The sequence below is a fragment of the Teleopsis dalmanni genome, chromosome 1 (assembly GCF_002237135.1).
Source record: "Teleopsis dalmanni isolate 2A chromosome 1, ASM223713v2, whole genome shotgun sequence".
NCBI classification, from domain to species: domain Eukaryota; kingdom Metazoa; phylum Arthropoda; class Insecta; order Diptera; family Diopsidae; genus Teleopsis; species Teleopsis dalmanni.
Genome location: NC_051846.1, coordinates 142,879,344 through 142,894,711, shown reverse-complemented (window position 1 = coordinate 142,894,711; position 15,368 = coordinate 142,879,344). Strand labels below are relative to the sequence as shown.

At 29.8% G+C, this 15,368-nt stretch overlaps 1 protein-coding gene across 5 annotated transcripts in view; it reads left to right on the top strand.

Moving 5' to 3' along the window:
• The window catches only part of LOC119669144 (serine/threonine-protein kinase tousled-like 2), a 130,960-nt gene that overhangs the window by 103,678 nt on the left and 11,914 nt on the right, over positions 1-15,368 (top strand). Inside the window, exon 1 of one of the 5 annotated variants that reach the window (XM_038078937.1) lies at positions 1,996-2,067. The exons of 3 other annotated variants lie outside the window; for them this stretch is intronic. In XM_038078937.1, the coding sequence (XP_037934865.1) occupies positions 2,053-2,067 (15 nt within the window). In that variant the 5' untranslated portion in view covers positions 1,996-2,052. Of the gene's footprint in view, positions 1-1,995; positions 2,068-10,476; positions 10,628-15,368 lie in introns of those variants that run through there. One more of the 5 variants, XM_038078943.1, reaches the window with a different exon arrangement.

The window sequence follows — 15,368 nt, the reverse complement described above, 5'->3', positions numbered from 1 at the left end:
CTTAGGCACTTTTAGTAGTCTCTTTACTATTGTTTTAGTAATCTGTCTATCGCTGTTTCAGTAGTATGACAAAATCCTACTAGTTCTATATAAGTAGCTTTTCAACAGACACCAGCAGTATGATGTAGCTTATTTCTTTCTCCCCTTTTATTTTATTATCCTGTTTTTCGCCTAAAAATATGTTATATGAATCTCTTTCAACAAATCCTTTTAGTACGACATTTCGCGTTATAATATTTATACCCTTTAATATTATATTCTCGCACGATTTATTTAACGTTTGAGTACTTTGCCTTCACACGCCTGTACAGCCAGCTATAATATGAGGTAAATAAGTTTAATTTTTGCTTGGCATTTTGTTTTCCGGTAGCGTTCCGGTTACATAAAAACAAATTTGCCACTGAGAAATTTTCATTTAATACAATGCGTCTGTCTGACTCTTCGTTTGCCTTTTTCCCTATTGCTGCTGATACAGTTGGTCAGAGACCATAACTATATGTATGTATTTAAATATGTACATAACTTTGTAATATGGGGTAAGCTTTAAAAATTTAACATCAGAAAATATTTCTGACAATTGTGGGTTTATTGGGGGCACTTATCTATACAGCAAACATCAATATGTTTTTTGTTGGTGGTGTGTAAGGCATTAGGAAGTGTATTACGTGGTGAAGTTGAGTTTAAGGCAAGCTGCAGGTTGCAGAATGGAAGTACGTTTTGGTTAAACAACATATAAATATATAAACATACATACTAACAATTTGTGCTTAGAATTTAAGTACATCCAGTATATTTTTCAGGCTAATAGATGGTTGTGGCAGTTTTATGATTAAATATATGTATATATATATATCCTCATATGAAAAAGTAGAATAAAAGATGCTTTAAAAAAATCAGTTTAAATATTTAAAAGAGAAGTAGTTGTCTTAGCTGCTGTTGTCGCTTGTACTCGTATATATAGTAGCAGTACGAAATCGACAATGCGGCAGACGACACACCACGAATGGTACAACGAATTACTCGGTATGACTGTCATTTCGCATATTAAGAAAAAAATTTAACTGTGATTACAATATAACCTTTCGACTATGCCATGCGCGAAATTGGGTTGAGTTTAAGTTCCTTGTTTGTGGGTGGTTTTCTGTTGGTTAGTGAGACTGGATGAACTGTTGTGTGTTGTTGCAACAAAACCAATGTTGGGCATCGATTTTCAACACTCGTTTGCAACTTTTCAGTCGCAATTTTTTTTATAATACTTTTTTAATTTAGCTTTTTAATATGTCAACAACAGCGTACATTTGTTTACGTTTGTATGTATACCTCGTGGTGAATAAGTGAATAAGGTGTAATAACGGTAGCTAAATTTGTGGGTAAGCTTGTAAGCAAATTTTCCAGTCTACTGTGTGTTGTGTTGTGTGTGCCGTCGTGCCTATGATGGTGAGTTATTTCTACTGACAGACAAGCATTGGAATGAGATGTCATGTGAAATTTTTATAGACAACATCAATTTCCATGCAACTGAAAGTTGTTTGGGTTTATTATAATACAATACATACGTATGTATATTTTTTTATATATTTACAAATTTACACACCAAAAAGGTATAAAGATTTTGTTTTACTTTTTGGTTTGGTTTTATTGTGCGCTCGCTGCCCTGCCAGTAAATTTTGAGGTGGTTGGTTTGCTGCTCGGTTAAATAAGACTAGTATTTGACACTTGCTTGCCAATGCGTGTTGCACATTCCACGTCTTGGATTTTCGTTCTGAACATCTTCCAATGGCTCTGTGTGTGTATGTGTACGTGTGTATATATGTGTGTATGATGTAAGAAATAAATTTCAATTTTTTAATTTATGGTTTTTTAAAGTTATTCTTAGGCATATGGTGAATATTTTTACTGCGCATGGTAGATTTTATAATAAAATTGTATTCTTAATATTAAATTTACATTTATTTTAAAACACAACCTGATTTTTTTTTTAATTTTATATTACAGGTAAGGAATATACTTTAGTTTCGATAAAGTTTTGGCTAAATTCGATACAGCCAAAGAATGTATCTATATTGTGTGAGTATATATAAAATATATCTTAAAACCCACATATATTTTAAGTTTGGAACAAAATATATTAAAACTCAAATGACCAAAAACAAATATTTTGAATTTTATTGAACAAAATTAAAAAACATTTTTCAAGCGATTTTAATATTTAAACTTAATTTGTTTTTCTTTTCCACCATCGCTTAAATTTGTTACCGAAAAATTTCATAAAATATGTCATTTTTCTCTAAGGGTTATATACTTTTGATTAACAATTTATTTTTCATATACCAACATAATAAGATCTTAATTTAAAAAAAACAGTTCTCCACATAGAGAACTACCGTAATTGTAATATTTGATGTCTGAAATTTTATTTTCAAAAAAATTGTGATATATCACAACACTATTATCAATCACTTTCCTTAGTTTATTTAACATCTGACGAGTATTATTTTTTACCATAGAATATATTCATATAAACGATTTGAGAGGTTTTTTCGAACAGTAGTGAAATACAACAACAAAAATTTTATTTTTTATATTATTTTAATTAATTGAATTTTTTAATTGAATTGCCAAATACCCATCATCAGTGGTCTTGGAAATAATTCTTGTATTTAATTATTTGTAAATAATTATTTTTGAGACTGCAAGTACCAGGAATCGAACTCGGGTCCTGCCAAATGTGAAGCTCAGAATCAGCGCACCTTAACCAACTGATCCAAAGCCGTACTTAACTTTTTTTTTTTGTTCGCATATTTTTCTGGAGTTTTGTTACTATTACTATGAAAGTTTTGATTAACAATTTTACTTGCTGTGTTTATATTAAAACGAAATCATAAACTAGCTGTAGAATAATTGAATTAATTATTTAATTATAATTTTATTTTCAATTGTTAAATTTCAATACCATTCTGTTCGTAGAGGTATTATTTGTTGCATGATTTGTTCTTTCTTATGTATAGAACCTAATCTAGGAACGTAATGCTTAGGAACGATGGAACGATTTGTTGAGAAATTTATAAAGCTATCAGAATATTTATTAACCAATTGTTGATCTTGATCCGATATTGTTTTCGCAACCAATCAAATGGCAAATTATGCACCAAAAAGAAAAAAATTTGCAACAACAACGATGATATTTTGTGTTTAGGAGCTGTACAATATATTTTTACCCTCTAGCTCCCAAGTTTTTTTTGCTTGCAACAATTTCTAAAGATAGTTTTAAAGCAATATTTTTTCAAAAAAAGAAATAAAGATCATAATATATTTAGAATTTGGTGGTTTTTGAAATATATCAAGTCACTTATAGTGTAATTGCAATGATTCTTGACACTATCACTACAGTTTAACTGTCGGCTTCCATAAGACTTTTGTAGAAATTAGATGGTTAAGTGAATAGTGCAAAATATTAAATTATAAATTGCTAATTAATCATGGAAACTTTAAATTATGGAAATTTTCTTTAAATTTTCGTTTATGAAAACTAATAATTATATAAACGATATTATTTTTATTAAAATAATATTAAATTTTTATTTTTTTCTACTTGTAACCTAATGCATATTATCATTACCTCACAGTTCTCCAGATTAAATTAAATTAAATGTTTCTATTTAAAGGCATTTTTGAAAACTAATTCAAAGTTTATCTATTGAAAATGGTCAAAATATTTTGAAAATAGTCAATTTTTTGATTTGAACAAACACTTCAATTCCAATCATGCATTCATTTAATTTAAATTGCTCTTGACCATAACTTTTGTACATCTAAAGCGACAATATATCTTCACTCGCAGCGTTGATGGTTTTAAGTCGCGTTATGGGACAATTTGCTGCCATCAACGATTAAAGTTTTGGAAAAAACTTTTCGTTTAGTCATATCACTATTACTAACACTTAGTAGCAGTCTTGTGATAGGTAGGTGGTAGGTATTAAGAAAGCTATAGATTGTCTTCAAGTGAAAAATATATTTAATAGAAATATGTACATACTTTTAGACAGTTAAGCTGCTTTGGAATTTTTGAGTTTAGTTCAATTTACATCCATGACGATTTTTAACTGCTACACAACTTTAAATGAGATTATACAGTTCAGCTATTTTCTATTTTGTGTTCCCGGTCATAGGGATATTTTCAGCAACTGCAAAGCAGACGAGCTGCCCAGACGAGGGGCTTTCAGATAATCATTCAGAACGTCTGAAGAATCTGAGTATCATATAAACAGTTGTTGAATTTTTTTTGTGTTAAGTACTTTAGTACAAAATGCGAAGTGTTAAATATTTTGTGTTAAGTATGCACGCATCTGCATGCAAGTTGGTCGCGTTTTAATAAAAAAAAACTCAGCACTCTCATTGAGATGACATGTAAAAATATCAGTCTTGTGGTAGGTATGTTCACAACCGATTAGAGAACTATGCTAAAAAATTTAATTTTCTGTTTAATCATTGCCGTCGCAGTTGTAAAGAAGACAATGAAAGTGCTTTACATATGTTTTGTTATTGCACAGCGTATACGCAGCGCGGATTACCTATATTAGGCGCTTCTTTTTTAAGGATCTTGGCCAGCCTCAAGATCTACCTCTTCAGAGCATTTTAGGAGTTGCCGAAGATTTATGGTAGTTTTTAAGCCTCTTGAGTTTTTATACAATAACATAATCAGTCAATAAGCTTAAGTGAATCTTTAGGATATGTACTTTAACCTATCCTAGGTGCCAGAAGTAATAGTTCTAAATATCGACTATTTCTTGAAAATTTACCATCAGATTGTCATTTTTATTTTCACAGAAATTCACCCAGTCTTATTACTAATTACACAATATTCCTATAATTCAGATTTTCAAGCCTTTCTGACTCATTTAATGCAACTCAACAGTCTTTTGGGATTCCTAATATTTTTACTAAAATTCATTTAAGTATTTTCAGTAAACAATATATGCTATTCCTGCGAACCTATAAGCCTTCCCGATAAGCCTTACTTGCTAGTTAAGTAAGACTTATTTACTTTTAATTTTTTTTTTCTAATATGAACTTTTCTTTAAAAGATTTTTTCTTCAGTACATTCTGCTCTATATCTGCCCTTTGTACGCAAACACCTTCCTTGCAATCTAAACAGAACTAAAGCAATAACGTACGGGAAAATATAAAATTTTTTGTAGCTTAAGCACGTTGTAATTGAGAAATTAGCAGGGGTAATGTGAGGAGGCAGGTACTTTGACTAAACGAGTATGTCGATGTCGAAGTGTAAATATGCAAGTGTGGAGGAGAGTGTAGAGGAGTAAAGTTCAATTACTTTTGCAGCATCATTTTTGCTGCTTTCTGTACATTTTCATTTCCAACAAATTTTTTTTTTTTTATTTCTGCTTTACCTTTAAAGAATATTTTTTTCTTTTATGTTGGTTGGTTGGTTGGTTGGCATATTATTCTTATGCATAATAAAAATGTGTATGTATACATTATATTCGTTTTTGTTTTTCTTTACTTTAGTCGTACGTAGGCACAAGTGAATGTACATTTGCTTTTCCATTGCCGCCGATCCACTTCCAACGCCCTACTCCCTTCCCATTTCCATTACTGCTTTCATGTTTGTTGTTATTATTGTTGTTATTGTTGTTCGCTACCAATGTGGATTATGTGGCCTGTATGTATTAGCAACAAATCATTTTACTAACAAAAACTTTAGTTTCCGAACTTAAAAAAAGAATTAAAAAAAGTATTTTATTGTACCGTACCCGTACCCTACCCGCACAGTATTTTAAATACGAGTATCTCGAATGTTTGCATTTTATTGATACCCAGAGAACACCTTACAATCGCGCACATACCAACCAAAAATAGAATAATTATAATTTGCTTGGAGATTGTTTATATTATTTTTATTAATATTAGATTTGTGCTATATATACTACACTGTTTTACATATTAAATATGCATATAAATTTATATTACCTCTTAGCAGAAAATTTGTTTTAATAGAGGTTGCGCGTGTTTTCGCTCATATTTTAAGAATTTTTTATTGATTTTTTTTCGTATTGTATTTGTCATTTAAAAAATGTATGCATACATACAAAATAATTATGTATGTATGTATATGTGTGTATATATATTCGCATTTTTTTGATGACTTCCAGAAACATTAAAATTATTATTTAGCAAAAATTTCAATCAGCTAATTGTGTTATTTTATTGTTTTTATTATTTATTTTTGTTTAAACAGTAAACATAAAATAAAAAATATTTAATTACATTGAAATACAGTGCTCTCTCGTAATATAAAATCACTGAATTGCATTAATTTCAATAAAGTTATTAAGCGTGAATAAAAATCTTGAGCTTTATTAGTCCGCATTTCTGAGTAAGAACCTGTAGGTATGTCTAATTTCAATAAATTTATTTTACTTTTTTTATTTATATATTTTTAAAAAGTTATTTATTTTATATATATATTTATTTTATTTGTATATGTATATTTATTTTATTTGTATATGTATATTTATTTTATTTTATGTTTTACTTATTCTTACTTGCTTCAAAATATGCCATAATGGCCGATTAACGTTTTAAAAATTCTATGTCTGTTGAATATTTTTATATTTAAATTTTTATATTTTAAATAATTTTTCAATTTTGTTAAGTCATTCATACGCCATGATGTCCGCTCTCAACTATTTTTATCATCATTATTAGTTAAAACTAAATTAATTGTAGTGGAAATATTGACAAACTTCTTTGTTTCGCATCAATTTTTTTTGTTTAATTTATTTTGGCATTAAAAATGTGCAAGCTTAACGGTAAATTTATTCAGCAATCACTATTAACATTGACTTTTGCTAACTTTGTTGTTAATTTTTTTTTGCACAAGGTTGAAAGTCACAGCATAAGATCTCAAAAGATCTCAACATAAAATTTGTATTTGAATTTCCAAATTTATCTAAACTAAAAATGAAGACGTAGTATACATTAATTATGGGTGATGAACGTATTTACAAAAATTAAAATTCTCTTAAGGGTATACTCTATGGAGTGGGTTACTATATCCGCTTTTGAATAAGATATAATATGGGGAAGTGATCCATTTCGTTGGAATAGGAAGCAAGGAAGAAGGAAGTTCCTTGGTGTGCAGAAAATCAGTACGAGTTAGATATCTATGTACCAAGGATATGTTAATCGAGTCTTTCTACTTTAGCGGTAGAGTAAAGAACGCGGTTAGAGTAGTTATATAGACATTGAGCTTGCGTCTGTACTGAACAGTCATGCAGGACTTTACTCTTAAGAGCATGTTAGTGTTCGGACCAGATTGGGAACGCATGTCTAAATAAAAGTTAAATAAATTGCTTGTAACAGAGTAGCCTAATTATAAAGTTGACTATATTATGCCTACACAGAGCGTTCCTAAGTTAGATGTATCGAAAAGTAATTATTACTCTGATTTACTTTTTTTATTATTTTACTTTTTTAAGTCGAATAATATATGTCAATGAGAACCTAAGTTTTTTTCTAAGTAGGGCATACAATGTCTACAATCCATTTATATTGCATTTCACTTCTCTCAGTTCCTTATCTACGGTTCTTCGCTACGTATTATCTATGTGGGAAGCATAATAACCTTTAAGTAAACACGTTAGCTGAAAAAGTATGCATTCCAATTTTGTGATAATAAATTATTGTTTATACCAATTATAGATTATATATGTAAATAATGTAATTAATGATATTACAGTAGTCTCTGCTGCTATCGAAAAGGAATTGTAATTTTTTTTATAATATTCCAATTTGGTCTATAAGAATACGAAGAAGTATAACAGCGAGCATATCTGCAGATATGTGCAAATCTATAGCTCTAGTGTATAATATATATACTTGTTGTTGTTGTTGTGATTTGAGTTAGTGCTATTGCGCACTTTTACTCTATTGTGGCTGGGGGCTTATCCCTGCCCTACACTAAACTTTAGCTATACTAGAAACATTATCATTTATTTATTTTCTAACTGATGACGGATCGTAGATCAGCATATCTTTCTGTGCGTCCTGAGGTGGACTTAAGGTTTGTTAGAGCGGAGTTGGGCAACGTATCAACTTTTGTGAATAATTTTAGGGCTCTGTCCTTGACTTACTTTTTCACTGAGTCGATTCTTAGATCCCTATGCGCATGGTTGTTGTTCTAATATACCAAGAAATCTAAATTAGTCTTCTTAAAGCCAGATTTTGTGCTATCTGTAATTGCTTTATAGCAGTATTTTTTGGCAGCAATTTTCACAATATTGCTATTTCTTTTGAAGATCTATAGGATACCAAAAAGTACAACGGCGTGCATATCAACAGATATAAGTAAGTCTCCAGGAGTTCAAACAAGTATACTTGCGTGCATATCAGCATATTCCTAAAACGTATAGGGTTTGATGATCTTTAAGGAAGACAGTCTTCATAACAATAATGAGATCATTGAAATGCAATAATTTTTAATAATATAGAAAAATAGCTTCTTGCAAATCCATACGAAAACACGAAGAAATATAACAGTGTGCATATCTACAGATATAGTATGTATGAAATTATATTATATTAAATGATTCGAATATTTGCTTTATATGCATATTTCTTAACAGAGATATGCATACGTAGCATTTTAAGTACTCATGTTTACGAACATAGATAATATGTATATACTCATAAACTAGTACATATGTATGTACATGCACCAAGCATTACACCAAGCTTTGTACAGACATCTGTTTGTAAGCATATGTGTGACCATGGCGTTTGAAATTTTGCAATATTCTTGTGGGTCTTTCACACTTAAGTTTGCCACACCACCCTACCGTAAGCGCTTTCCATCCACACATTGTCGTTATTATCGACGTCCACAGTCGACAGTCGACTTCTTCTCTACAAATCTATGTACAATGAAATTTTTCGCTTAATTGTGACTATTGGATTGCTATTGTGTTGTTTTCCTTTTTTTTGTATATTTTTTTTTGTTTTGTTCAATACTTGTTGTTGTTTTGTTGCTGCCTTGACTGCTGCTTACTCACAATCAAATCTCTCATCGAGTTTTTAGTCTCAAATTGTATGTGCTTCAAATATAAACTGAATACACGCGGCGGTATTTGCGGTAACAAAATACACAGAATTAAAAGAAAATAAATAAAAACAGTTTTTTGCCCTCTCCGTTTTATGGTGTTTTCTTTAATTCAACGATTTTAACATTTTTTTCTGTTGTTTTGCTTTTTGTTGTTATTATTAGTAAAGTGCTGTGACCGACCGACCGTTTGCATATTGTTTTGTGTTCGTTTGTTTGCTTGCTTGCTCGCTTTTATAGAAACCACACGACACACAACTATACAAATATACAGAGGAGAGAAGAAGAAAACTGCTTACGCCGCACAAGCCCCTCGTTATGATTCTTTGAATTTTAGTGTTAGTAACATTTTTTTTTATTGTGGTGTACTATTTTCTGTTTCTCCTCTTTTCAATTGTTACTATATTTTATATTATTATAAATATTTTCATCGTTTATCGCCTGCCTAAACGTTTTAATCTGTTCGATACGAGTCGGTAAAGTTCGGCAATTTAATGCGCTGAGATTTTCTACACTTCCTCCGCGTCATTTAGCTGGTACTGCTGTCTGTCCCTAACAGTCGATGCTCATTGTCATCATCATCACCTTTAATACATTGTTGTGCTAGTATACGAAAAAAAAAAAATTTAAAAAAAATTTTTTTTTTCATTGATATAAAATATTTACAAGTACAAATATATGCTTTCATATGATTTATACTATATCTTAGTTGAAGTGCGTGCAAATTTCAAAATTTCTTTATGTGCGTTTAAACTTAAAGTCACCAGATACGTATACGTATTAAAGTTTTAAATTAATTTTTATTTTTTTTTTGTTTCGAATATTTACTGTAAATAAAATTCAACAGCAATACGCAGAAAACTTCGCAGATTTGCTTAAAATGACAACATATTTTATATGAAAAAAGTTTTTGACGATTACGTCAGTATCTTTGTATAGAAGTTTGTGAAAAGAGCATTAAATTTACGCACGCAGAAACGTACAAAACGTCGTCTAATGTTTGAATATTAATTTTTTAAATATCAAAGTTTAACATTATGTAGATTAACAGAAAAAAGATAAAAGCATATCTATGCGTTATAAGTTCACAAAAAAATAATAATTGGTGAAAGTAAACAGAGTGTGCACTATATATTATAATAATATAAAGTTAAGAAAGAAAGGTTGAAGTGTTTTTTTGTATCCATTGATGCATATATTCACACATATGAAAATACTATCTATACACACAAAAATCAGAAACAAAATAAAAACTAAACTAATCAAGTTTGCAAAAGTTCAAAAAACATCGAAAAATCAATAGCGACAAATCTTCACAACTGTCAGACAATCATGCAGGCAACAAAATAAATAGAAATAGAAGAAGAAATAAAAAAATTGCCAACTACACGCTCTGCTCTCCTTCAATGCCGTCGCAGCAGCGGCTACAACACAAGCAGCAAAATCGAAAATATCGCAACAATTACTATTGTACAGCTAAGGAGGAATAGTGTTAATTATTATGCAAAAGTGAGTAGCACACACCGAACTACATACATGCATAGCCATAACCATAAACAACCAAACACTCGTTCATCTGTATGCGCGCATTCCAAATATTCAGTTATTTTCGTTTTTCCTTTCCTTTCCATCCTATTTTGTTGTATATTTTTTCTTTTTTTTTTTTTTCGTGGTTTTCTTATTTTTCTATTGATTGTTACAATTTTATAGGTTTTTCTTTTATTAGACAACGATGACGATTAAATAAAAGATACTGTTAATTTTTGAACTTCTTCACTGAGCTTAACTGTTACAACGCCACATCACATACATATCGATTTTTATCTATGTATGTATCTGACATGTAAATGACAGATAGTCGCAATTGTAACCATTTTATCTTCTTATCTACATACGTAAATAGCAATTTTGTATCGACATAGTTTATACATTTCAAATTAAATTTTATTTTATATTTATTTATAGCATCTGACACTTATAAAAATTGAAATAAATCTGAAATGTTTGGAACGGATTGTGTAAACAATGTGATAAGTTCTTACGTAAATAGAAATAATTAGTTGATTAAGACTATACAAATAACTGATAAATATAAATGTACCAGTATCACTTGAGTTGCATATGTCATCAACTAAGTGTAAGACATAGTTTAATTCGATATCAAGGACGAAACTCAACCCCTCCAAAGTAGTAGTAGTAGTAGTTTCCAAAAGTTTAGAAAAGTTTTTGAGAGGGAGCTGTGTGGAAATACAGAACCAACTTCTGGCAGAGTTTGAACTCAGTCCCTAGCACTTTCTGCAATGATTAGTACCTTAACAGTTCTTTCGATCAAACGGTAACACAGATTTAGTGTATAAATTTTTTCACTAACGTAAGATTAGATTAAGTTGTAGTTTGGCGTAGAAAGAACTCAGTAACAGTTTGCATGATGTCAACGATATGCCCAGATTGGTTAGGTGTTCCAAGTGGTTTCGCGAAGTACGTCGTCGACCGGGATAGACAGTCCTAGAAATGATGTATCCATTCGTAATTTTCATTCGTTATTGATTCGTGTGAATAGGCTATAATGAATGTAACTACCAAATATGCGTTATAATTTATTTAAAAACGTCTTCTATCTTAAATCTTTTTGATTTAAATTAACTATATTAATTCTACCATAACTTTTCTAAGTTTCCTCAAATTTCTATTATATTCTTTCCATACTGTTGTAATCTTTTCATTCTTCTGTATTCGCTATTCTTCCTTCAAACTGCAATTCGGTTCTCTACGGTGATGATTATATTCTTCCAACGATTTCAAATAAACTACTTTAAATTCTATTATTTACTATATTTAATACATTTAATGCGCATATCTTCTTAACCTGGTGTTAGAATTACTTCTATATTACGTCTATACTGTATTTTGTAACCTCTTTCGAATTTCCCAAATTAAAATCCAAACCTCTTTATATTTATTAAATATTTCTATATAGCATTGTTGACCAGTTCCGTGACAGTTTTTTATGCCACAATCTAACTATTCAGGACTAAAATTTAATCGAAATTTTTCTATCGTTTTTTTAATTCTCAAATTTCTAAATTATATGAATAATAAAAACAGTTTTACATTTGATCTGGTGACTATAACCATGACAGTCTGCATAAAATGGTCTTACAAAGCAAATTCCTATGTTATATTCAAGCAACTAGTCAATATTGTACTTATATGATAACATAAGTAATATTCAGAGAACTACTTAGATCAGGTTAGATTGGAATGGCGGCGTTGAGTCCAAATCCCACTTCAGCTCAAATAATGTCCCGTTGCGATATCACGGGTTAGTGTTGTTCATACGCAAACTAAAGGTTCGCGCCGAAAGACGCGATGCTTCCTTTCAATTCAATTGAAATTGAGTCAACCTGGAAAATCTATAAACTTAGTCAGTTTCTAAATATGCAGGATGACGACTCTATTAGGTCGATTCTTCTAGTCAATAATGTCCACTGTCACATGAGGTTGAGTACAATTGCTACGTAACAGCAAGCAGCAAGATAGGAGTAAAATTATGGTAAAATAAGCAACATTTTTTAAGTGCTACTTAACACCATCAAAACGACATAAATGATAATAAGAAAATCGTGGAAAATAATAATAGGAAAAGCGAGGAAAATAATAATAAGAGGAAAATGATAAATAATAAACAACAAATTTCAGTTATGCTTTAAAATTTCTGAAGAAAATCTCTTTTTAAACATTTTCAATGTTAAACCTAAATTGTAATTTACAATATAAATTTGTCTTTGTCCATAATACTACACATAATACGATAGTACCAGTTAATCTGTTAAATTGAATAAGAAATATTTGTCTTCGTAAACACTTATGATGTGTGCTCAAGAAGACGTGAAAACTCGTTCAGTTCCGAATGACTTGCTTCTTTGTGGTTATCGATTGCGTTGCATTCAAACTGAACCGAACTATAATTTGTTATGATTTTAACCATGAAAAGTTTATTCACCTTTCTGTCAATACACTCACAATAAAGGAATAAAATACTAATTATGTATGTAATTAAGTCTCAATAAAAAATTGAACATTTTTCTTTTAACTAAATTGACTTAAATATGATTTTCGAACCCGAAATGAGTTGCCACATTTCCACGAGTCACTCTTCCTACTCGGGTCGAGATTTGTACGAGACACGGAATGGCGTTCTGCTTTAATTTTTGTTTTTGTGTGATTTTGTTGGCAAATACATGAAATGCAAACAAACACATTACAACTCCTACAAAAGTATCTCAACTGTTAGTTGTGTTCGATCTGACAGATACAGTTTATCATGTGCGCCTAATACTCGCCAAACAAGTAGACTTTTTCTGCTGCTTTTGTTGTTTGTTTGTACTCGTTTCAGGCAATCTACACATAGTCACTGAATGTCTTTCGGTTGTATTCTATAAGAAGTATTTTTAAACTATCTAACAAATGTATTGCATTTCGTTTTAATTGCCTTCGTGTTTGGTTGTCATTACATACTAACTAAATTGTTTTTTCCACATCAGATCAGTTGTAGTACTGTTACAATTAGAAATTGTACTTATTTAAAATAAATAAAATATTTTATTTTTAAATAAAATTTTTTTTTTAAATATAATTTATTTTTCAAATATTCATATATTTTTTAAATATTAATTTTTTTTTAAATATTTTTTTTTTTTTTTTTTGTAAAAATGCATTTTATATTATTTTAATTAGTGGAATTTTTGGCTGATCATACAACTATTTCGAGTATTGCTAAATACCCATAATCAGTGGTTTTGGAAATCATTCTTGTACTTAATTAATCGTAAATAATTTTTTAGGACTGCAAGTACCGGGAATCGAACTCGGGTCCTACAAAATTTGAAGCTCAGAGTCAATGCACCTTAACCAACTGTTAATATAATAATATTTTTTTTAAATATTAAATTTTTTTTTTTTTTTGTAATTTATCTAAGACACGATACTCGCTTTTGTAAACGATACTCGAAAATAATTTCAAAAAAGTATAAGAAAAAAATTTTTTTATTTCAATAACTAAAAGAATCATTTTTAATTGTTGTTGTCATAAATTAATGTCGTTAAAAAATTCACAAATTAGCGTATGAAGCCAATAGAATTGTGTGCATCAGCCGACAAAAATCCATCAACAATTTACCCAAAAAGAAAAAATCTCCAAACACATTTTCTCTACACTCTACGCGTCGTTCGCCTTAACTAACCCAGAAAAATGTATTTAATTTTTTTTTAGTTAAAAAAATTTTACCGAACACTAAAATTGCCAACTGTTTTTTTTTTTGTTTTTGTTGCTGCATTGAGCAATAGTATTTCATTCGCATATCTCGTTTTAAATAGAAAATATAAACAAAATAGTATAAAAATAATTTTGTTGTATATTAAACAACACACATTAATAGTTCGCAAACCGGCTGGCATTAATTTCGACAAGCATGGCAATCAAACCCAACGGTTGTTGGGTTGTTGCTCCATTGAAGAATCAAAACCGAATATCATGCAACAACGCAATACATAACCGAACGAACGTGAACGTCTGTTTACACGCTCGTTTCAAGTGTTTGGTCATCGTTGTTGTGCCGGTTGTGTTGTGTTGTGTTGTCAGCATTAACGAATCAGCTGTTTTTTGTTTTCTCTGCTTTTGTTCCGCTTTAGACTCTTTTTCTGAATTGTAGTGTTTGAGAGTGGGGCATACTCGCCGGACTGAGTATGACGAATGTAGTAAACAAAAATTGCTCACACTAAGAGAAAATTCGTAGCAAAGAGTAAGAAGAAAAAATATACTTTTTCTCTTTAGTATTTATTATAAAGTTCCACGCGACTATATTAATTAGTGCAGCACTTCTTGCAAAATTAATATAATTTAATAGCTTTAAAATATTTTATTATTTTTTTCTACATTTTAAATTGAAATCATAAAATCTGAAAGTTTCATTTATTTACTTAATTTTTGTTTTATTAAAAATTAATATTTACTAAAAAAATAACACATTTTTATTACATTTTATATCACGTGATTTAATATTAAAAAATTTACTTCATAAAAAGTATAAAAAATAATTCATTGAATTATCTCACTTTGTGACATACACTATACCAAATATAAAAAATTTGCTTCTGTGTTGGTGTTGCGCTAATGGGAGAATGAAAACGAAAATTGGCGTGACGTTGTATGACGTCTTCCCGACCTTGACTCATCGGCATGAACTGCTAA